This window comes from Cibotium barometz, chromosome 9, assembly GCF_041138505.1.
Source record: "Cibotium barometz isolate CiBa-2024 chromosome 9, ASM4113850v1, whole genome shotgun sequence".
NCBI classification, from domain to species: Eukaryota; Viridiplantae; Streptophyta; class Polypodiopsida; order Cyatheales; family Cibotiaceae; genus Cibotium; species Cibotium barometz.
In genome coordinates, this window is record NC_141054.1 from 5662919 (window position 1) to 5686325 (window position 23407).

General features: G+C 46.7%; 1 protein-coding gene across 7 annotated transcripts in view; it reads right to left on the reverse strand.

The window, feature by feature from the left end:
- Window positions 1-2514: 2514 nt before the first annotated feature.
- Window positions 2515-23407, reverse strand: part of LOC147635184 (uncharacterized) — a 149061-nt gene continuing 128168 nt past the window's right edge. For 5 of the 7 annotated variants that reach the window (XM_086802392.1, XM_086802390.1, XM_086802391.1 and 2 more), the window contains 5 exons: window positions 21679-21732; window positions 21203-21535; window positions 21030-21110; window positions 20822-20883; window positions 2515-2749 (listed from right to left, as the gene is read on the reverse strand). In XM_086802392.1, the coding sequence (XP_086658518.1) occupies window positions 2665-2749; window positions 20822-20883; window positions 21030-21110; window positions 21203-21535; window positions 21679-21732 (615 nt within the window). In that variant the 3' untranslated portion in view covers window positions 2515-2664. Of the gene's footprint in view, window positions 2750-19440; window positions 20609-20821; window positions 20884-21029; window positions 21111-21202; window positions 21536-21678; window positions 21733-23407 lie in introns of those variants that run through there. The other 2 variants (XM_086802389.1, XM_086802388.1) reach the window with 2 other exon arrangements.

Below are 23407 nucleotides of genomic sequence, written 5' to 3' on the forward strand. Positions count from 1 at the left end.
CTATCCTTCTATGTGCTTTGCAGTGTGAGTAAGGTGATAAAGCCATCATATTTTTCGATTGGATTATTGGCCTAGACACACATGAAGGCAATAAAACTTTCCTTTTCTTGAGAAACACAAAGAAGCATCATAAGCAACAATTGGTTGTGTTGGCAAACACATGAGCCCACATGTGGCTAGTTGTGTGGATAACTATTATCATTGACTCTTTTTGAGGGTGTGTTGATAAACTATACGTATTTGATGGAAAGTACAGAGAAATATTATTGCATTGATAGTTCAAATGCTCTATAGTTACAAGAATGAATGAGAGATGTACACAAAGTAGGAAAGCAAGCTTGATAGTTCAAATGCTCTATAGTTACAAGAAGGAATGAGAGATGTACACAAAGTAGGAAAGCAAGCTTGCTAAGACGTTGTGTAATGATGTTTACCCAACCTTTGAAGGATTTTTGTGGTATTTCTTGATATTATTGCATTGATAGTTCAAATGCTCTATAGTTACAAGAAGGAATGAGAGATGTACACAAAGTAGGAAAGCAAGGCGTTGTCTAATGATGTTTACCCAGCCTTTGAAGGATTTTTGTGGTATTTCTTGATGTTTTCATGTGTAAGTCAAGAGTTCAAGGGTTGCTACAATGGTTTCTTTAAAAGATGATGGATTGACTGTGTAGAGGAATCTGGTTATAAGGTTTGCTTAGTTGATGATAGCCTAAAGCTACTAACACATTGTTTAGCTGTTTGTTCAAACAATATATCCACCTTTCAAAACCATGGATGTATGGATGTAGATGTGAATGTAAGCATATAGATGTGGATTTATGGATGTGAATGAGCATGTAGATGTGGATGTATGGATGTGAATGAGCATGTAGATGTGGATGTATGGATGAGGATGCATGAATGTGCATGTAGATGTGGATGTGAAAATAGATGCATGGATGTAGATGTAGATGTATGGATGTGAATATATGATATGTGATGTGAAGGAATCTGAAGTGATGAGATGAAAAATGATGTGATGGGATGAGTACACATATAACTGGAATGTGGAATAAGCAATGTGGATTGATGAGGGATAATGTGGAAAAACGAGAGTTAATATAGAAACTGTATTTTGTGACTGTTTGTAAATGCTGTTTGTAAATGACTGTTTTATGTCAAGAATGCTAGAAAAGCATTTTGACCATCTTGTGATTAAGGTCATGGAGACCTAACTGATAAAGTTGCAACTGCTGACGAAGAGTCAAAGCCACGCAAGCTACAAAGCTTTAAGGGTATTCAAAAAAAAAAACCTACGATGCTTTACAAACTTCTAAGCTCGTTGTTAGCTTTTTTCCCATGACACCCTAACAAACGTTTCACCACAAAAGACATCTTGAATACGTGAAAAAGAAACAACCACGTGTCGCTGATGTTATATAGACTTTCTAATTAATAAGAGATCGGGAAATTTGTAGACGTAGAAAAATCCACATCGCTAGAGGCACACTAAGTAATCATGAGATCTGTAGACACTTGCTAATCCTTTCTTGGTGACGCATGATATGCATGCATCTTCGGGTGGACTGGTGAGGACTTGGTGTGTACTAGCCTTGACTTTTCTTTTTCTATTTTATGATTGAAAAAAAAGATGGTTTCATCCGAAAAGGTTTCAAAGTGGCCAGTAGAGTTGGGAAACAATTTAACTACTAACTACTAACTACTACTACCTACTACCACCTCCTACCACTACCACTACCACTACCACTACCACTAAGAAAGCAAAAACAAGGTGTGCAAGACGTCTTCTATTCTCGTTTACAAAACGTTGAGAATTTTTGGTGTTCAAACTTAGTTATAAAAAATGGCCATTTATTTATTTAGCACATCTTTTTTTAAAAAAAATTGGTTATCATAATCTCTTGTTGTGTATATCTTCAAAACAAAGAGCAACATGTGTAGAATGCAACCTTGCTACTCTTCTATCATTTATTTTATTAGGGTGTTTACACATCATCTTGGAGATAAGATAGGCAAATCTAGATGCAATATACAAACTGTAGGATTCCCCAAATCACCATTTTGTGCTTCACACACACGATTGAGAAATTCTAGTCCTAGTTAGATGCTCTGACCGTAGGAAATTAGTAATGTAGCATTTGCAAATGACCATGTGTGAAGGGGATGGGACTGCAGGGTTCTAAGAATCACTACGAGATAGACTACTGTAGCACTGTGTAATCTGTAGTTAGTCTTGGATCCCCCAATGGCTTGGTTGCCAAGCTTGAATATGGACTTCAGTGGAGGCCTTTTCTCACTTACAATACAGTGCCATTAATTAATTAATCGTTAAAAATATTTATGTGATAATACACACATGAAAGCTCACATGTGCACGAATACACATTTTTCTAAAAGCTCATACTAACATTTTGCTATAATTAAAAAAAAAAAACCATGAGTCGTCGGAAAATTTTATTGACTAAAGACAGGTTCCATTTTACTTCCGTGTATATAAATAAGACCAGGCTCAAAAACATGGTTCTTTTTACACCTGCAGATTAATAAAATATTCATCGAGCCAATTTACCATTATTTAAGATGGACATTCTGCAAACTATCAAATAATGTACAGGATCTAAAAGATTTAAAAAGCATGTGAAATGATACAAAGCTTGTTGGTCAATTGTAAATCGGCTTTGGTCGCCTCACCTCTCTATGCCTGTGAGTAGCTGCGCCTTTCACAAACCTCGAACCTCTTTTCTCACTGCAGCACGCACACAGGAAAAATTGTTTTGCAAGAGAAAGAAAGCTACATATATGGATGCGAACATATAAGACGGCCAGAAAGATGGTGGAAGCCAGGACAAAAGGGCCCCACCAGAAAGAGGACACATTGCAGAGATGCAACCATTAGACAGCCAGAAAGATGGTGGAAGCCACGTCAAAAGGGCGGCAGAAGAAAGAGGAGACATTGCTAAAATCAGCATGCCCCCTAACAGATCCTGTTATTTTGAAAGCCCATGCTAAGGTCCTCCTCAACATACCCAAACCAACCCCTATCTGATCTCTCGAGTATCCCAGGCCCTACTACCTCATTTTGATTCTCATTTAAATGTCCTATCTTGGCGGAGCTGTTTTGACATGGATTTCCTAGATCATCCACTACAAACATCATTATCCCTATTCATGAAGGAGGAGACCTAAAAATACGGTACTATCATAGCTGCACTTGATGGCCAAGATCTATGGAGCTGCACATTTGGGTTGACCAATGCTCTTGCTGCTTTTCAACAGACGATGAACTATATATTTCGTCCATATTTGAGAAAGTGGATTGTTGTCTTCTTGGATGACATATTGGTTTACATTAGGTCATTGGAATAGCACATGCAACATCTCAAGGTCATCTTGGAGATACTCAAACAAGAGAAGTTGTATGCGAAGGAGTCAAAAGTGTGACTTCTTCAAGCAGGAACTCTTATATTTAGGTCACATCATCTCTGTTTTTGATGGTGTGAGGATTGATCTAGATAAGGTTCACAAGGTCTTGCAATGGAAATTCGACGGATCATTGGGTAGGTGAAATCGTTTCTTAGTTTCACTCACTTTTTCAAGAACTTCATCGAGGCTTATCCCAAGATTGCTACCCCTTTGACTCACCTTTTAAAGGGGGTGGGAAGCAAGAAGGGCAAGATAAGTCCTTTGGTGGTTTGGGGTGACAAGCTAGATCAATGTTTTAGAGCACTCAAGGAGCTAGTCACCTCAACGCCTACGTTGCAGATCGTGGATCCTAGTAAACCTTTTGTGGTGGAACGGATAACAATGATTATGCAATAGGTATTGCCATGTTTCAAGATAGGAGACCCATACCCTTTGAGAGCAAGAAGCTTTCAGATGCATAGATGAGGTATCCTACCTAGGAAAAGGCGCTTCTCGCAGTTATACATGCAATGAAAATCTGGAGACATTTGTATGGGTCTCGATCTGTTGTTTGGACGGATCATCACTCATTGAAGTATATTTGTGATTAACCTGACCCAAAGGCCAGAGATGGATTGACCTCATGTAGGAGTTCGACTTTGAGATTTGTTACCGTAACGAAGCAAGTAATCGGGTTGGTGATGTCCTTAGTAGGATCCCCGAGGTCAATTTACTGAGATAACAATTGACTTCTATCTCTCTCTCAAAGGGCATTACCAGCATGATTCCCATTTTGGTCGAGTCTGGCAATAGGTCCATGTCGGTTGTAGACCATGAGATCTGAGTGTTTTGGAGACTTCGATGAGCATTGCTGAGAGAGAGATAATTGTATTCCATTAGAGGTGGATTGTTGTTCAAGGATGGCAAAGTTTGTGTGCACAGTGATCTGAATGTCCAAGCTTTGATATTGCATGAGTGCCATGACACACCTAATGCGGGGTACCCGGGCATACATAGAAAGTTAGAATTGGTTGGCCGGCATTTCTATTGGCCACGCATGAAAGCCTTTGTTGAGAATTATGTATGCAAGTGTACCTAGTATCAACTTAATAAAGTTGAAAGGCTTAGAGTTGCATCCTTTGCAAATTCCTGAGAACAAGTAGCCAAGTGTCTCGATGGGTTTTGTGGTTGGATTACCTCAGACTAGTGGGGGGCATGATTCAATTTGGGTCATTGTTGACCAACTGATGGAGATGGCTAGAATTATCCCTACCAAGTCATTAGTGAAGAGTCATGAGTTGGCTCACCTCTCGTGGAGCAACTGTATACACTCTATGGATTGCCGGAGGAGATTGTCAATGACTGTCCAAATTCATTGCACAAGTCGAGCAATCAATGTTTTCCAAATCGGAAACACACTTGAGCATGTCATCTTCGGATCATCCTAAGTCAGATGGTCAGAAACAGAGAAAAAACCAGACTATGGAGGATATGCTGAGGGCGTATGTCTCCAAAAGACAGTTTGAGTGGGAAAGGGATATATCTTCCATAGATTGAGTTTGCTTATAACAGTAGTAAGCATGGGGCACCTAGCTTTAGCCCATTTATGCGTATGTACAATTATTAGCCAAAGTCACCCATTGCCGTAGGACTATGGGGAGTCAAATTGCAAATAGCAATGGATTTCTTGCGAGATGTGCATGATATGATGAAAGTTGCAAGGGAAAGCATAAAAAGTGCTCATGATAACGCTCAATATTACGCTAACCAACGACAGACCCTGAGAGTTTTACATGAGGGCATGTGGATGTGTATTCTAAAGTCCCAAAGGACTCTAAGACGATGAGGAATGGCTAGCATTATAAGTTATCTTCTCGATGTTGTGGTCCTTACAAGATCACAAAGAAGATTAGTGATGTGGCTTAATAGTTAGGACTACCTCCTAGAATCAAGATGCACCTTGTGATTCACATCAGTTGTTTGAAAAAAAGTCTGGGTGAAGGTGAGAGATTGTGCCAGTGGAGGAGGCTGATAACATCTCTCTCTCTCACACAGACACACACCAACCACCCAACCACTTCACGGCTATCCTTCCTATTTGGAAGGCGCGAGTGGAGATTGTGACAAGATATGTATACCTTGGAGTCACATTTACAGACCTTGTGTTCAATAAGACTACTGCTACCACTGACAAATTAGCACAAGGGCATGCCTCCTTGGACCGTCTAGAGAGAAAGTGCTTCACAAGATAGTTTCAGGAACCTTGCACTAAGGGTTGCTCTTTGACACCTTAGTGTACCCAACAGCTAGCCGTTTGGGGATCAAGAGAATGTGTGGAGAAGTACTGAGTGGAGGACATTGATAACATCTCTCTCTCTCTCTCTCTCTCTCTTTCTAACACCAACCACCCAACCACCTCACGGCTATCCTCCCTATTCGGAAGACGCGAGTGGAGATTGTGCCACGATATGTATACCTTGGAGTCACATTTACAAACCTTGTGTTCAATAAGCCTACTACTGCCACCACTGGCAAATTAGCACAAGGGCATGTCTCCCTAGCCCGTTTAGAGAGAGTTCTTTACGAGACAGTTTCAGGAACCTTACACTAAGGGTTGGCTCTTTGACACCTTAGTGCACCTAGCAGCAGTTGGCCGTTTGGGGACCAAGAGAAAGTGTGGAGAAGTATTGAGAGGCTTCAAGAGTGAAATGAAGCAAACACAAGCTAAGATTTGGGACAAATCATTATGTGAATTAGCATGCAATTAGCAAGAAATACACATAATGTCTAAGTGATTTAGCCTTTCACCAAACAGTGGAAATAGCCTTCCATAAGCCAAGTTTGGTAGCTCAAGGCTTCAATGTATGTTCAAAAATCATATGATCAAAAAGGTTTCAAAAGTTACAAATGAGGGTCCATGAGCCCCTTTTATACTTGAGCCCTATGTCCATAAACCTAAGCTATATGACCATAGACCTAAGCTAACTATTAAAGTTGCTACTTCATTACAAACCATTCCTTCTCCAAAGATTTTGTCCTCAAAATCTATCATGTGTACAATTTCCATATCTCCCATATACATCAATAGAAAAGGAAGGTTTCATCATGTGTACAAGACAATGGTAGGGTCTACAAAAGTAGAAATCTATCATGTGTACAATTTCCATATCTCCCATATACATCAATAGAAAAGGAAGGTTTCATCATGTGTACAAGACAATGGTAGGGTCTCCAAAAGTAGCCATGTCGAAGTAGTATGAACCCATGAATCCATAGCATGAGCAATGTAGAACTAGACCCTCCAATCATGAAAGAAGTGCTCTTGAAGCATACTAGACTGTTATGGCAGCCCATGTCGATGTCGAAACCACTTGCAAATCTCTCATGAAACCACTTCAAAATGAGCCCCAAATGACATGTGCTTGATGCCAAAGCATCAACATATCATAAACTACCATTATAGTAACCATTAGAGCTCATTGAGATCACCAAAAGACTCCCAAAAGTACCTCTGCCAAATCTGTCCAGAAAATTTCAGAATGCACTTCTTCCATTGTAGGAGTCATAAAAGCCCATATAATGCATATCAAATGTTCAAACCACATCCTCCCGTAGTAGACCTTGTTGTTGCACATAAGAAAGTGATTGCCATGCATCCTTATTCATAAGTTATTCCACTAAAGTATGAACATCTCTCTCATAGATGAATCCCACCACCGGGGTCAAATGGAAATGTATCCTTTTGAAATGTTGTGTCATCCACAATGTAACCATTACTCCAACCACTGGGGTCAAATAGAAATGCATCACCCTCTTTTAAGGAAGAGTGATCCTCACGTGACTCTTCAGCTTGTGTTCCTTTGTGGCAATCCTTAAACTCTTCAATTTCATAAGAATTCTTGACATCCTCTCCTTCATCCATGAGAATTATGGTGATTACAACCTTCTTAGCTTTGCATACATGCCCGGGTGACCATGTCTCTTTGCACTTGAAGCATAAGCGTTTGCTTCTTAACTCATCAATATTTGGGTCATCCATCCTTTGAGTCTTGTTGAAGGTTTGAGGAGACTTCTTGTTGGAAGAATTCCTTTTTTTTCGTATTAAAATGAGCTTCACTCTTAGGCTATCCACCGCCATAAATGGTAGGAAATCTAGGAATGAAAGAGAAGGGTATAGGAAGAGGATTTGTACCCTTATTAGAAGAAATAATGGGTGGCTTAGATGAGTCATTCATGAGTAAAGTAGACTGTGATTTTTTGTATTTGGGCTCATAAGCTCCGCGAACCTCATAGCCTCTTTAAGGGTAGGTGGTCTTTGAGCCGACACATCCGCTTTGATGAAGGAATCCAACCCATGAATAAACTTCTTCATCTTCATTTGCTCATTAAACCCTTCCACATACATATATAACTTCATAAAGCTTTTAATGTACTCCCTTACTAATATAACTTCATAAAGCTTTTAATGTACTCCCTTACTACCATGCCCTTTGAGAAAGTTCATACCATTGCTTATGGTATCTATCAAGCACCGAAGGAGAAATAAAGGTCAAGTTTATTTCTCTTTTCAAATCATCCCATGAGTGTGGTATATTCCCATGCTTAACTATGTCTCCACCATTGGTGAGTATAATCTTCTAGGTGTAAAAAGACAAATTGCACTTTATCTTGCTCACTCTTAGGATAGAGTTAGAAACAAGTGTCTAGCTTGGTCATTGAAACTGACGACTTCGCCTGCGAGCTCCGCCTCCCCCCCCCCCCCCCCCCCCCGCTGCTTCTCGCCGTCGCGCCCCCCTCTCCCCCCCGCTTTCTCCTCCGTCCTCTCCCCCGCCTCCTTCATTGCGCCCTTCCTCGCCATCTCTCCCCCGTCTTTTGCCTCGCAACCTCCCCCGCCATCGCTCCCCCGCCTCCTTCCTCGTTTCCTCCCCCGCCTTCTCCTCCTCCGCCTCCTTCCACGCTGCCTCCCCCGCCATCCCCCCCCCCCGCTTGCTTCCTTCCCCCGACATCTCTTCCCCTGCCTCTCCGCCTCCTTCTCCTCCGCCTCTCTTCTCTCCCCCGCCTCCTCTCCCCCCTCCGCCTTCTCCTCCGCTGCGCGTCTCTTCCCCTCCGTTTTCTCCCTCTCCTCCCCTTCCGTCTCGCCCCTCCCCCCACCGCTAGCTCCCCCCCGCCTCAGCTCCCCCCTCCCCCCCCCCCGCCCCGCCCCCGCTATCCTGTAGCCCTCCGCCTCTCCTTTTCCTCGCAGGGCTGTGTCCCTCCCGTTGGTGACCCCGGTTTCTGGCCTTTTCCCTCAGGAGGACTCCATGGAAGCCGCTCCGACTACCCCTGCCGATTCCGGTCTCCGTCTGGAGTTCACAGCTGAAGATCTTCAGTTGTTTGTTTCCACAGTATCCGCTCTTGAGGCCTCCTCCTTGGTCTGCAAGATAGTGGGTAGCCGTCCGATGCGGAGAGAACTTCGCGACCTTCTGCAAGGCAGCCTTGTTGGCGTGCCCGCCAAGATCGTCAGCGTAGATTTTTTGGGACGTGGCTACTACCAGGTGGATTTCGAGTCCCCCCAGGCAGCTCAGATGGTGCTGGCTCGGAGCCCCATTGCCCTCCGCTCATCCCGGGCGTTCCTGGCGCGATGGACTCATGGTTTCGACCCCACTTCTGACCCGCTAGCAGGCGCGCGACAGGTTTCCCCGTCACTATTTGCTTTCCTGGACTCCGTAGGGAGTACTTGCCCCTCTTGTCATCCATTGGCAAGGCGTTCGGGCAGGTGGTGGAGATGCCTCAGACAGCGGCTTCAGTGATTGCTCGGGCAGCAGGACTCCCGGCCATTCGTGTTGTGGTTCCGTCACCGGAGTCCCTCCCGAAGACGATCCTCCTCCCTTGTCTTTCTGGAGGACATCTGATACAGCGCGTGGAGTATTCGGGCCTCCCCGGCCAGTGTTACACATGTCGGGAGATGGGCCATCTCGCACGCGCCTGTCCCCGCAAGGGGGTTCATCCTTCACGCTATGCCGCCTCTGGAACCCCTGCAGGAGACCCGAGGGGTGGCCATCCACCTCAGAGACCGGACATCCCTGGCTCGCCACAACAGGCGCCATCATCTGACGAGTAGGCCCCGGAGGAGGATGCCGCGCAGACCCAGGAGGCTGGCGGATGGCAGGAGGTTCGCCGGCGGAAACGCCCGGCCCGCAGGGACCGTCGCAGACGCCAGCAGGCAGCACAGGCTGGCGGACAGGCGACTCCGGCTGGCGTACAGGCACCTACCCGCACTTATGCTCCAGTCAGGGATAGGCGGCCAGCAGGTCCCACCCCGATGGACGAGGATTCAGACTCAGTGCCCGTTGAGGCCGCTGGTGGAGCCTCCCACGTGGAGACCCCGCTCCCGCCTCCCCCCGCGGGGGGCCCCGCCCCCTCCTTGGAGCAGATTCCTGAGGATCCCGGGCCGCACTCTGCGACCCCCGGCTCCCCTTCCCCTCACCCGGAGAGCACTCCTTCCACCCCCCCTCCCCCCCCCCCCCCCAGCCCCCCCCTCCCGCCTCCCCCGGCGGCCCCCCCTGACACCTATCCTCTGGCAGATGCCTCTCCATCCTCTCCTCGCTCTCCCCCCTCCTCGCCGCGAGCCCCCATCCCTCCCTCGGCCTCTCCAGGATACTTCGCCAGACCACCCACTGCCCCGGGGCAGTGCAGCTGGGTAGGCCAGAGTTCAGTCCAGCGGCTGTTCCACCGCCACTCTGGGCCGGTGGAGATGGCGATCCTAGCTTCGCCCGCCACAGAGTTCTCTCCAGCCTCCCCTGGGGGGCCCCCGCGAGTGATGGGGCTACCAGTGGATTACGGTTTTTTCAGGTGCCTCCAGTTGGATGCTGGCCCGTTCGAGACACTGGTCGCGCCCTTGCGAGTTTGCGTGGTGTGCCATCCCTCTCGTTCACCTTCAGTGGTGAGCAGCATGGTGGCCTTCTCCTTTCCTCTCAGTGTTGCCCCAGACACAGCATGGGATTGCAACTCTGTAGAGGAAGTTTTGCGTGATCAGATACTGGAGTTCTCTCACCACTTCAGTGACTTGGGGCTCACGGACCTATTGCAGACCCGATTACACTCAGCCCGCATGAGCTTGTTTGGTATAGGAGATTGGCGGGCGGATCCGGTCCACACCTCAGTTGAGGCGGTGCTACTGATTCTCCTCCATGCCGCCCCGAGGGTGCAGCCTACCTTTAGATACATATATGCAGAGGATTGGTCTCACGCCTATGCCCTGGACAGGGCGAAGGCGGAGTGGGGCTGGACACAGAGACAGGTCACTCTCTTTTTGGAGAGACTCCGCACCCGGACAGACAGTGACTATTCTCCCTCCAAGCCGGCGCCCAAGACTCACAGAGTGGAGGGCAGATCATCCGGGCCGGCTGAGAGGGGTGAGCCAGTGGCGGCTGCTTCACTTGCCATAGCTCATCCATGAGGATCCTCTCATGGAATATCCAGGGTCTCGGTGGACATCGCTGCTACATTGGTCGGGGCAGACTTCGCTAGGAGATCCAGAGGGCTCTCGTTGGAGGACCCATAGATATCCTTTTCATCCAGGAGCACCACCTTTCTGCCGGGCGTACCCGCACCTGCGGGAAGATCTTGCCAGGCAGGAGTCACACTTTTTGGTCACCGGCATATGGCTCCCAAGGGAACCAGGGTGGAGTATGCATCTCAGTCAGCGAGCAGCTTCTATCCGAGGTTGTGGACTCTGGCACTTTGGTCCAGGGTTGAGCGCAGTGGATCATCCTTCGGGTTGGGGAAGACCGCATTGGCTTCCTCAACTTCTACGCCCCTAATGGGGCGACCGGGAGAGCCGAGTTCTGGAGCACCATTAGGCAGTCCCTCCCCTTGGCAGACCACTGGTGCCTAGGAGGGGATTGCAACATGCTGGAGGATGCAGAGGACAGGATGGGGGGCAGCCAGGAGACCATTCATGGGCCGGAGCTCGCTGCCTGGGAGGAACTAGTGCTGCACGTGAGAGGCCAGGATCCGTGGACTCTCCCGGAGTTTGGCAGGTTGCAGGGGAGTCTATCTTTCTCGCGCTCGGATAGACGGGCCACAGGAGTTAACCTTTCCCGCATCGACAGGTTTTACATTGATGAGTGGGCTTGTGATAGAGGTGGCACTGTGGGCATACTTGCAGGCTCCTCGTTTTCAGACCACTCTCCAGTGCTTCTCCGGATCGAGGACCCTACGAGAGGAGAGCGGGGCCAGAGCGTCCGGATTCCAGATTGTCTCATAGAGGAGCCCGAGATTGCGATCAGAGTTGAGCAGGTCTGGCAGGAGCTGCAGTTCAGGAGAGGATCGGCAGCCAGCGATCTTTTGCCAGTGGCTTGCAGGAGATCAGTCGGATGCTCAGACAGGCTGCCTTGGACCGTCTGGAGGCCTTCAGAGAGCAGGAGAGGAGCCTACGGAGGAGTCTAGCGTCCCTCCAGAGACTCCTGGAGAGGGATCCCACGAGCCCTTGGATCTCAGAGCAGATGGAGTCAGCTCGCACTGAGATCAGATCCATCGAGGAGAGGAGGGTGGAGTTTCGATTCCATGCTCGGGCTTCTTTTTGGACACAGGCTGGAGACAGAGTGACTCGAGATTTCTTTGAGGCGACAGGGCCTCGCTTCAGACGAGAGGGTCTCAGGCGTCTTCGGCAGGCTGATGGCCAGGTTGTGGTGGATCCCCCCAGGGTTCGGGCGATAGCCACAGATTTTTATAGGGATCTTCTCTCTGCTGAGCCAGCAGATGACAGGGTGAGAGAGGCTCGGGAGGCAGTCTGGAGCTTCACAAGACCGGTTGTGCCGGCCCATTTGCAGCACTCCCTTCTCTCCCCCTTCTCGGATACGGAACTGGAGGAGGCTCTTCAGGCATTACCTCGGGGCAAATGCCCAGGAGAGGACGGTCTCTCAGTGGCTTTCTTCCAGAGGTACTGGGGCCTCTTACATAGGGGCTTCAGATTGGCATTCCAGGAGATTATGGAGTCGGGAGTCATGCCGGACAGCATGGCAGAGGGGTTGATTCACTTGATCCCCAAAGAGGGAGGAGACAGACTGGAGATTAGACAGTGGAGACCGATCACCTTGCTAGGCATGGCCTACAAGGTCCTAGCCAAGGCGATCAGCAGGTGGCTTCAGCCTCACCTTCCGGACATCATCCACTCCACGCAGACAGGCTTCATCCAGGATAGGAGCATTCTGGATAACATTTTCTCTTTCTGGGAGGCTACGGCTTTGGCTAGATTTCGGCAGGAGGATCTGGCAGTGCTCCTTCTCGACTTCGAGAAGGCATATGATCGGGTGGACTGGGCCTTCTTGGAAGGCACTATGGAGAGGATGGGCTTCCCCCCTCAGTGGATCCGTGGGGTCTCTGCACTCTACACATCGGCTCATAGCCAGGTGCTGATACAGGGCGTGCGTGGAGAGAGGTTCCAGCTCTCGCGCTCGGTGCGGCAGGGGTGCCCCTTGGCGCCCTTTCTTTTTCTTTTTGTGGCGGAGGCCATGAGCACTTTTTTGACGGCACAGGATACAGGTTTGCGGGGCCTCCAGCTTCCCATCCACACCTCGGAGGAGCTCCTAGACTCGGAGTTTGCGGATGACACTGCTGTCTATCTTCAGGGAGGTGAGGAGAACCTCCGCCGCTTCGCCTCAGCCATGGACAGGTTTTGCAGAGCTTCGGGCGCTTTGATCAACTGGCACAAGTCGTGTGGGTTGTGGGTCAGTTCTATGCCCCCCCCGACTTGGAGGCCAGTTGATGGTTTTCAGTGGCTGCCCCCCGGCACTACAGTGCGTTATTTGGGATGCTATGTGGGCATTGACATATCTCCGGAGCAGCAGATAGCCCCCCTTCTTCTGAGCATTCGGAAGAAGCTTCTGAATTGGAGTACCGCTCGTTTATCTCTGGCTGGCCGAGTAGTTGTGGCCAACCAAGTTCTGCTTGCTACCATGTGGTACATCACTTCTTGCTGGGCCTTCTCTCGGGCGTGCATTGGCCAGGTGCAGAGGCTCATCAGGAACTTTCTTTGGTCCGGTGGCGACGGGCGGCCCGCCAGGGCCAAGGTGGCATGGGCTGTGATCACTCAGCCGAGGGAGAGAGGCGGCCTGGGCATTGTTGATCCTATTTGCCAAAGCCGAGCTTTGCTTGGCAAGTTGGTAGTTCGTGGCCTCCTGCCAGGCGCTGAGCCGTGGAAGGAGTTTCTTGTTTCCAGGATGCTCAGCCGCACTCCTTCTCTTAGCGGCCCCTGGACCCCCAGCATCAGGTGGATCTTTACAGAGCAGCGATCCAGAGGAGTGGGCCTTGGCTTCGAGGAGCGTTTTGCAGCTAGCCTTCTGAGGGCCTGGGCGCATCTGAGGCCGTCACTCTTCCAGACTCCCCCGGGCACCGATGAGGAGCGCCTGAGGCAGCCATTGATTTGGAACCCCTTGATTCGACTTCCCAGTGGCCATATGGTTGGATCGCGGTCTCACGTGTCGTGGGGCCCGTTGAGCTCCGGCCCAGCCCAGTCCCTAGACGACTGGATATGTTTTCAGCAGTTGCCTCTAGAGGCTCAGGAGAGGAGACTCAATGGGATGAGGGGCAGAGAGTTGATGAGACAGGACATTGAGGCGGCCATCCCCCGGGAGTGGCGGACCCCAGTACAGGACCCTCCACCTCCACAGTGGATGGGTGTCTTTACTCGGCATGAGATCCTTCTAGCGGTCTGCGGCACAGCGGAGAGAGTCGCCCCACTCACTTTCGAGGTGGGAGAGGGTGGCCAGCTTCAGAGGACACGACTAGATTTGGAGGGGCTCCAGGGTTGTATTTCTTAGAGGGTGCGGGTGGTCGGCTTTCATCAGAGACAGTGGCATGTAGACCCCTCACCGGCCTCGATAGGGGAGGACTGTTCTTGGAGATTATGGGCTTGGGACAGCAGGCCTCTTATTCGCCTTCAGTGGGACCAGGTGAGTGGTTTTGGCGAGATCCCTAGTCGGCCCCTACCAGCCCAGGCATCCCCTTTTTTCAGTACACAGCGAGGCTGGGGCGGCGGATTCAGAGGCACAGGATAGCGAGCACCCCGGCGGCGGCCGAGCATTGGCGGCGACAGGGGCTCTCCCCTGCCTTTCTTAGGGACTTCTGGCAGCGCCTTTGGGCCAGCTTCCGGCCCCGGAAGGTGACGCTTTTTCTCTGGCTCACAGCGCATAGAGGACTGGCTGTGGAGGCTTGGCTAGCTTTTGGCAGACACCCAGCGTCCTGCCCTTGGTGCGGCCATGCACAGGAGTCGCGGTCTGGCAACGCGCTCTCAGGATGGTTTTTGCAGGCTCACCAAGTGAGATGCTGGTGACGTGGGGTGCGGTGGCTTGGGCCACGGACAGCGGCCCGGCCCTTGGATATGAGGACGTCCCTGGCAGTGCGACCATCCAGGTCTCTGACAGGGCGATGGCAGTGGTTCCGACGCCAGACTTCTCTTCGGTAGCCCCTCAGGAGGGGGTCGGGCACAGATGGGAGATGATCAGCAGCATGACGGCTTGGCACATATGGAGAGCCCGATGCAGGGAGGCCATTGACCGCCAGGCGACTCCACCGGCGGAGGTCATACAGGCCCTCTGGGTGGACATCATTCACACTTTGAGAGGACACTGGTGAGAGGACACTGGGGGAAACTCCAGGGCGACTCGGATCGCATGAGAGGGCGCCGCAAGGCTTTCCTCCGCACTTGGCAGCCTGGCCCTTTCCTCACCGCGAGGGGCGAGGATGTCACTTGGCACTATAGGCCTCCAGTTTGGCTTTTCTCTCCTCCCACATGTACTACAGGTAGCCCCCCCCAGAGAGCGGCCAGCCACGGGGGTGGAGCTCAGGTGTTCACTGTGTTTTTTATCCCTCCTTGCGAGGTGAGCTTTGTAGCCTTATGGCGTTTTCTCATTAACTAATAGAAGAATCGTTTTTCCGGCGGGGGGGGGGGGAAGTGTCTAGCTTGGTCATCCACTCCTCCAACTCATGCAAAGCGGAACCTTCATCCTTGAAGTTGGAGAGGGACACCTTGACCTTGATATCTTTGGAAGTATTGGAAGTAGGATCAATTCCATCCAACTATCATAAGCTTCCACTTGTCTTTGTGCAAAAGACATGTGCTCCCAATCATGATCAGCCCCATCCTTATCCCAAAGCGTCTCCTCATCTACCATGATGGACTGATTTGCTATTGAATAAGATGGTATCCTCTTGGCATCTCCATAGCATGAATCCATAGGTTGAATGAATCTTGTGGTTGTTTGCTATTCACTCGAGAAGTACCGGGCTGAAATGAAGAAGGTCTCAAATCCTTTACGAGAGTTTCCTAGCATCCATCATAAATCCAAATGAAGGAGTCTTCATAGAAGTCTCGTGTATAGCTTGTTTACCTCCCTTGTGACCACCATGATGAACTTTATGCATAGGTTGCTTGCCCTCATGAATCCCACCGATTCTATCCACATTAGCTCCTTCATGGTGTTGATTCATGGATTGACCCAATTGATTCTCAATGGCTCCCATTTTGGAAGTCATAGACTCAAACTTTGAATTCAAGGTTTGGTTCATGATATCCAACTATCCATGAGTGGTTTAAAATCAAGTTTATTCACAAGCAATTCCAAGAGAGTATCATTTGAAATGGCTTGCGAACTTTGACAAGTGTGCTTATGGGCACTTCCCACATTAGCATCCGCTTCAACTCCCTTTGAAGTTTGACCCATGGATTGAAAGACATTTTTATGAGTGCTTCCCCTAACCATTTTCTCTTCAAGCTCTTCCATTGTATCCATAGTACCCTGTTCCATCAACTCCTCCCCTTGCATATCCTCTATTGCCAATGATAGCTTTCTAGGTCTACCTCTCGGCTTACCGGCCATTGTAGGACTGTTTTGACAAATTTACAATAGGATGATGTAGGAGTGTTGGATTTGGGTGTTCTAGGGCTCTATAGGAAGGTATTAGGATAAGAAGTAAGTCTATGATGTCACTTTTGGTTCAGTCAACCCTCTATGTGCCTCTGTTTTGACTTTTTCTTGCAAGTCAAATAATGATAGTTTGGTCCACCACTTGCACTCCAATACTCCAAATGACTTGAAACTTGGTGGTTAAGGTATTTAGGACATAGTAGGACTGTTTTGACAAATTTACAATAGGATGATATAGGAGTGTTGGATTTGGGTATTCTAGGACTCTATGGGAAGGTATTAGGATAAGGAGTAAGCCTATGATGTCACTTTTGGTTTAGTCAACCCTCTATGTCTTTGTTTTGACTTTTTCCTGCAAGTCAAATAATGATAGTTTGGTCCACCACTTGTACTCCAATACTCCAAATGATTTGACACTTGGTGGTTAAGGCATTTGGCAAGTGGAGAACACAATGGTGAAGCTAAATTTATGATCCAAGACCTGGTTCAAATTTGTATCCAAATAAGATATGCGGTAGAGAAATGGGTGTAACTCCTTAATCCTGAAACCAAACGGAGTGGTTGAGGGCTCTATGGGAAGCCCTAATGATATGGAGTAATCCCCAATATTCAATTTAGATTTAGTCCAAAACCCCTCGGATTGAATCACACTTTTCTGAAAACTGCAGATTATGTCAAACTGTCAACTGCAAGCAACCAACTTGTAAATCAAACTGTCAACTGCAAGCAACCAACTTGTAAATCAATGGATGTTTGCATCTCGGAATATCCAAAGCATCAATATGCATAATTAAGGCATTTTGACTTGGTAAAATTTCGGCATGACCTTCATGCATTTATGAGCCAATCTCAATCACTATATCAATACCGATGTGCCTAATAATGCCAACTCCTTGCAAAATCCACTTGATTGTCAATTGCATTTCAAATCACTTGTATTCATAAACCATTACCCATTTGATTTGATGTAGCAAGTTGATGGAGAGCTTTTGCTTGTCGATCTCCCGGCCAAGCCTTCTCACCCCCTTACCAAAGTTTGAAATCCAATGGTAAGAGTTGAGGCTATGTCTTGAACGCCATGTATCTAATCCCTCTCCTTGCCGCTTTTCCAAAAGCACTCACGACAAGGAGAGTTCCAGCCATGCTCCCCCTTGGCCTCTCCACCGATGCCAAGGGTACCCTCTCAACATACTAGATTCTAGTACTTATTTGAATTGAACTTGTACAATTTGATTGAGAATCCAACAATGCAAAGAGAGTAGAGTGTTTGATGGCTTACAATTTCAAGTATGTACTCATGCTCATATATATTATAACTTTAGCATTTAATCATGCTTGCATTATGCTCTTTGTACACTTTCTTCATCAAAATCCTTTGCTCCAAAGCTTGCAATAGTCACCCAACCAAAGAGAAACAAACAATGCTCCCACTAAGGCAACCAACGAGAAGTAAGCAACGCCCTTACCAAGGCATAACAAATGCAAGAAGCATCAATGATTGCATACTCTTCTCTTCTTTCAATCCAATTGTTGGTTTCTTTGCATATATACGGTAAAATGATTGAGAAATGTGTGGGAATGATAAAGAGCAAGTAGAGGTTCAAAGTAATGCAAGCTATATGCAAGGGAATGATGAAAATCCCATGATATGCGAGAATTTTATCCTAAACTCTATTTTCTCCCAAAACCCTAATGTCCTTGGTCAAATTGATCAAGCAATGTATGATTGTATAGAGAAGATCAAGAGAAGAAGGATTGTAGATTGAAAAATCAAGAAATCCAACCACAAACCCTAATCTTGAAGGCAATTGCCAAAACCATGTTTTTCTAAAGAACTCTAAAATTGTGATAATTATTGCAAATCAATGATATGAGAGGGTACAAGAGAGATAGGAGAAGAGAACTAATACCCTGGATCTCTAAAATTTTAAGTGGAAACCCTAATTTTCAAGAAAACCCCAAATCATTCAAGTGGACTTAGAAACCCTAAATCTTGATTGGAATCAAACATTGAACACATGTATGAGTAGAGGAAGGTTGGGAGGGTTTCATTATGCAAGAATTTCATGAAAAAGATAATCCCAAACCCTAACTTTTCCAAGAAAATTCAAAATGCAAGAAAATGAAAATTTCCCATGAAATCCTCTATTCATGTAACAATTGATTACATATATGAATGTAGCCAAGCATGAAAAGAAAAACTGATAAAGAAATTTCTCCAAAATTTGATGAAGAACCCTGATTTTCATGGAATCCCTAATATACAAGAGAAGCAAGAGATTGAAGCATTGACAAGATTAGAAGCTTGCTTACTCTTAATACTTGCTTAACCAAGCATTATGATAATCCGATGGTGATTATTGAGGTCCATCTTTTCCAAAAACGCGTGCAACAGAAACCAAGCCCTTACAGCCAAATTCGTGAAGGTAAGGCTTCCCATAGTGCTCAAAACAAAGCTCCAACTATGTTCTAACCAACCATAGTACCCATGGTAAGTATATAATGGCCATTGCATGCTTGATAAAGCTCCAAAGCACCAAATAAAGGGCGAAATCGGCATACCCAAAACGCAGCCTTACGGGCAAAAACGCCCACGAAAAGGTCACTCAAATGCTTGAAAAGAATCCCATGCTTTGCCTAGTCAAGCTTCCGAGTACAAGCAAGATACTATGAAGCTCCAAAACTCTCAGATCAAGCATGGAGAAGAGGGAAAAAGAAAAAAACGTTTTGATTAGTCACACTGATCAAGATTAATAAATTTTTTTCCAATTTTGGTCCTAGATTTTGCAATTTGGTTTGGTCCCCATCAAACCCATGGCCTTAAAAGCTTGGAAACAAACAAAGATAAAGAAATTCAACCATTCAAGGTCACCATATCCATCTTCTTGATCAAGCGAATCAAGAAAATCAAGAACACTCAAAAGATTTTCAAGAAAATTCAAGAGAGTGGATCAAAAGCAAGGTTGTGATACCAATTGAAAACAAGCTAAGATTTGGGACAAATCATTATGTGAATTAGCATGCAATTAGCAAGAAATACACATAATGCCTAAGTGATTTAGCCTTTCACCAAAGGATGGAAATAGCCTTCCATAAGCCAAGTTTGGTAGCTCAAGGCTCCAATGTATGTTCAAAAGTCATATCATCAAAAAGGTTCCAAAAGTTACAAATGAGGGTCCATGAGCCCCTTTTATACTTGAGTCCTATGACCATAAACCTAAGCTATATGACCATACACCTAAGCTAACTATTAAAGTTGCTACTCCATTACAAGGAGTTGATGCTGTCACGCATGATCAAGAGTAAGCCGTCGGTATCCCATGACATAAAACATGTGGAGTTTGGGATAGCCCCACTGGTCACACATGCTGTCTTCCAGACCATTACTTACAATCAGCATGTATACTCCCTGTACACAGACCGTTTCCCTTGGCTAGCACTAGAGTCTTCTATGCAGTTGTATCGTGAGAGGGAGAGGGAGTGGGAGAGACACACCAGATTGGCATCCATCTCGCCGAGAAGACAGCCGCCACCCTTACCAAGATATGGTACTCAAAAGTAGTTGAATGGTATTCAGAGGTAGTTGAATGGTTTCATACACATGGATTGCAGATGGATCACTCCCCCCATTTCAGTTAGCCTAGACTCTCCACACCTCAACCTCTCATGAGAGGAGATCAATCAGATAATCTGGTTGAATCTACTTGGTCTATACATGACGCCAGACTTGGTTGTCATCATCAAAGATAGGGACGAAGGATGAATTCTACAGAGAGCATTCTTTGAGACTCATCAGGGATGGATTCTTTGAGATCCCAAGGTACATGCAGATTAACATGTCACATGCTATGCACAATCGCAATTGCTCACTTCAGAGTATCCTCCTGCTGCTTCCAAGTAGAGATTGGGAGAGCCAAGAAATCCCATGAGAGGAGTGGATATGCATAGTATGCACCATAGGGGAGGTAGAGGACAAAGCCCACTATATGTTCAAATGCCCAATGTATTATGAGATACAGAGGAGATTCAACTGCCTCTTCCGGATGGATTTGGGCCACTGGCATGGGTGTAGTATGAGGACCAGTGATGTTTGGGGATGTACCTGATAGAGCTTAGACGAAATAGGGATAGAGTATTGAGAGGACACGTTGATAGAGCTCAGACAACATAGGGACAGAGTATTGAGGACACCTTGACAAAGAAGGCCAGCCCATACAAGGCGTTGCCCAGAGATCCATCGCTGATTTGTTCACAGCATGAGCATCCACCACCATCAGCCACCCATGCTGACACCGCTGCATTGACGTCAGTTCATACCAACCGTACATGGGCTATATTCATTTCCATTATCTCAAACAGTAGTGAATCTGTTTCCGTTACCTCAAAGAGTAGTGACCACATAACACATTGCATATATAGCCTTATCAGCTTAAAGAAATGAAACCATTCCTAAAAAAGGATAATATTTTTATAGACAGCTAGTTACAACAAGGGAAAGCTTGTCTTACCCAAACGAAGAAGAAAATAACTTTAACGTTCCATAAAGAGGCAAAATCAACAAAGCTGAGGCCTGTCAAGCACCAGTGCATACCAACACATGGGTGATGTACAGACAAACCATAAGACAAGAGATCTGTACCAAAAACCCACTAAATCAAATAAAACTAGAGAAAGGCACCTAGTGGACAATGCATATAAGACAAGAGAGGGCCGTACCAAAAACCAAACGACCTCCTTGCTTGCTATAGATGACAAGTATTTGTTTTTCTTCAAAGCTTTCCATACTTCACGCTGGAGCTGGAAGATAAAAACAAGCTTGGATGATGTAGTAGTCTATGTTTGAAGCTGCCTTTAAAATATTGGTTCAGAGGTAAAAACTGACAAGGTACCTGGAGGTGATTCTTTATGGCATATTTGAGAGCCTTATCATAGTATAGAGTTAATTTTAGGACATAGGGTGTAAGGAAAGCTTTCGTTTGGTTACAATATGGCCCAAGAACTGTAATGGGCCCATCCATATAAGGTCCACTCAATTCGAATGCAGCCTGTGACTTATTCTTGACAACTTTTTGAGCTTCTTTCAAATGGGTCAAAGCAAGGGTCTTTGTTGCCTCCAGATGCTTTAAACCCTTGCTTTTATATTTTCTTATGTAATGGCCCACTACAAGGATTGCCTTCTTCCACCTCTTTGTCAGTACATAACTCAAACTGCCTTCAGTATTCTGATTCATGATCAATGCCAATAGGTATAAGCATTACAAACAGACCTTTAAAGAAAATTTGCGACTATGACCAGCTCCCTATTGAGGAGCGCCACTGAAGACAGCAAGATCATTTCTGCATCTACCAGGGCAGCAGGCCTCACCTGCGAGTGTGTAAGATGTTTAGCAACCCAGGGCGGCAGCCATTGTTTGTGAACCTGTAAATAAATCACATAACAAGACAAGCATGCAATTGAAGTTGCAAAATCAAATTTCTAGCAAAGATATTAGTACTGAAATGTGTTAACTAGAACCACAAAACTGTTGTACATATTCATTATGAAAGCCCTTGCTAGCATTATTGGGTTGTTAGTCCACTCTCTTCGAACACATTACAATTGACTCTCCCAGCCTCCAGGATTGGCCACACAAACCTTTTGGTGATGAAAATCCCAATTGCTTGGTGTGTGTGTGTTAGTGGACCTACTCGGCTGGTTTGCTTGCTTCCTGGACTGTGTCGCCTTCCCAGCCCTCATCGCGTTCACCTGGGGATCCCCTCTTTACGCACGCTTACTCTGCCTTCCCATCGTCTATCAGCCCCTTTTCCTGTCTTCCGCGTTCTGTGTGCGCCTATACGACTGTGTGTGTGTGTGTGTAGTGTGTGTGTGTGTGCGCTTCTTCTTGTCGGTTCTTCGCACGCCTTCCTCTCTCCTCGTATAGCTTCGCCCTCCTTTTCAGATTCAGTTTCGCTTCTGCAGATTTTCTACAGTTTGAAATCAGTTTCAGATTTCCAGTGTACAGAGCTTCTCTTCATTCGCATCAGCAAAAGTCAGTTTCAGCATTCCAGCAAATAGAGCTTCTTTTTGATTCGCATCAGCAGAAATTTTTAGGCTACTGTATACAGCATACAGCTTTCATTAAAAAAAAAAAAGTTATTTGGCAGTGTTGTACAGACTCTACTCTTACAATTATGTCTGAGACTGTTGTGACCTATGCTCGCCGGGATACTGCTGCAGACAGTAACAAGAGGCAGCATACTGCAATTGAATCTATCACCATGATTAAGCAAGACTCGTCGGATGCACAGTTTGTATATGAGGCTTTATGTGAGGACTTTGTAGACAGTCGTATCAAATGGAAGGACCCGCCTCCTTCTTTCAGTTACAAGATTAAATTGCCGACGATTGTGTCTCCTCTGCGTAGATACTCAGAAAAAGGGATTATCCTCTTCTTTCCGGGCAAAATGCCTTCTACGCAAGAAGTAGCTCAATGGATTCAGTCCATTTTAGGTGGACCCTTTGTAGATGGAGTTCACTTTGCAGCAAGGGGTTTTTATGATGTATTACTGTCTGATGGTCAATATAAGCAGCAGATGCTTGAAACTTCTCCCCTTATGTTTGGTATACAGTTGGTACATGTGTTACCTTGGTCCCCGACCAAGGACTATCAGTCCTTGATTAGGCATCGTTGTCCTGTTTGGGTCGAGGTCGTGGATTTTCCGGAATATTTGAGGGAACACTTGCCAGGTATAGCAGCCACTCTGGGCAAAGTGGTTTGTGCACCTCGTCCTACAGGAAACAAAAACAGATTTTGCATCTTGTGGGATACAGACCATGAGCAACCACCTGCAATTGCTGTTGAAGTAGGGCATATGGCTTCTGAATGTCCTTCTCTGCTGCATCCTCCGCCATTATCTGCTGTACCTCCCATTTCAGCGAATGTGCAGCCTACTCAAATTAAGGAGATACCAACAAATCAAGCCACTCGAAACACTCAAAAGGAGAAAGAAAAAGGAAAAGCTAAAGTTATTCCACAAGTTGTTTCTTCTTTGGCCGTGCCTAATCAACCCAAGGATAAAGGAAAAGATAAAATATCTTCGGCTGAATGGAAAAC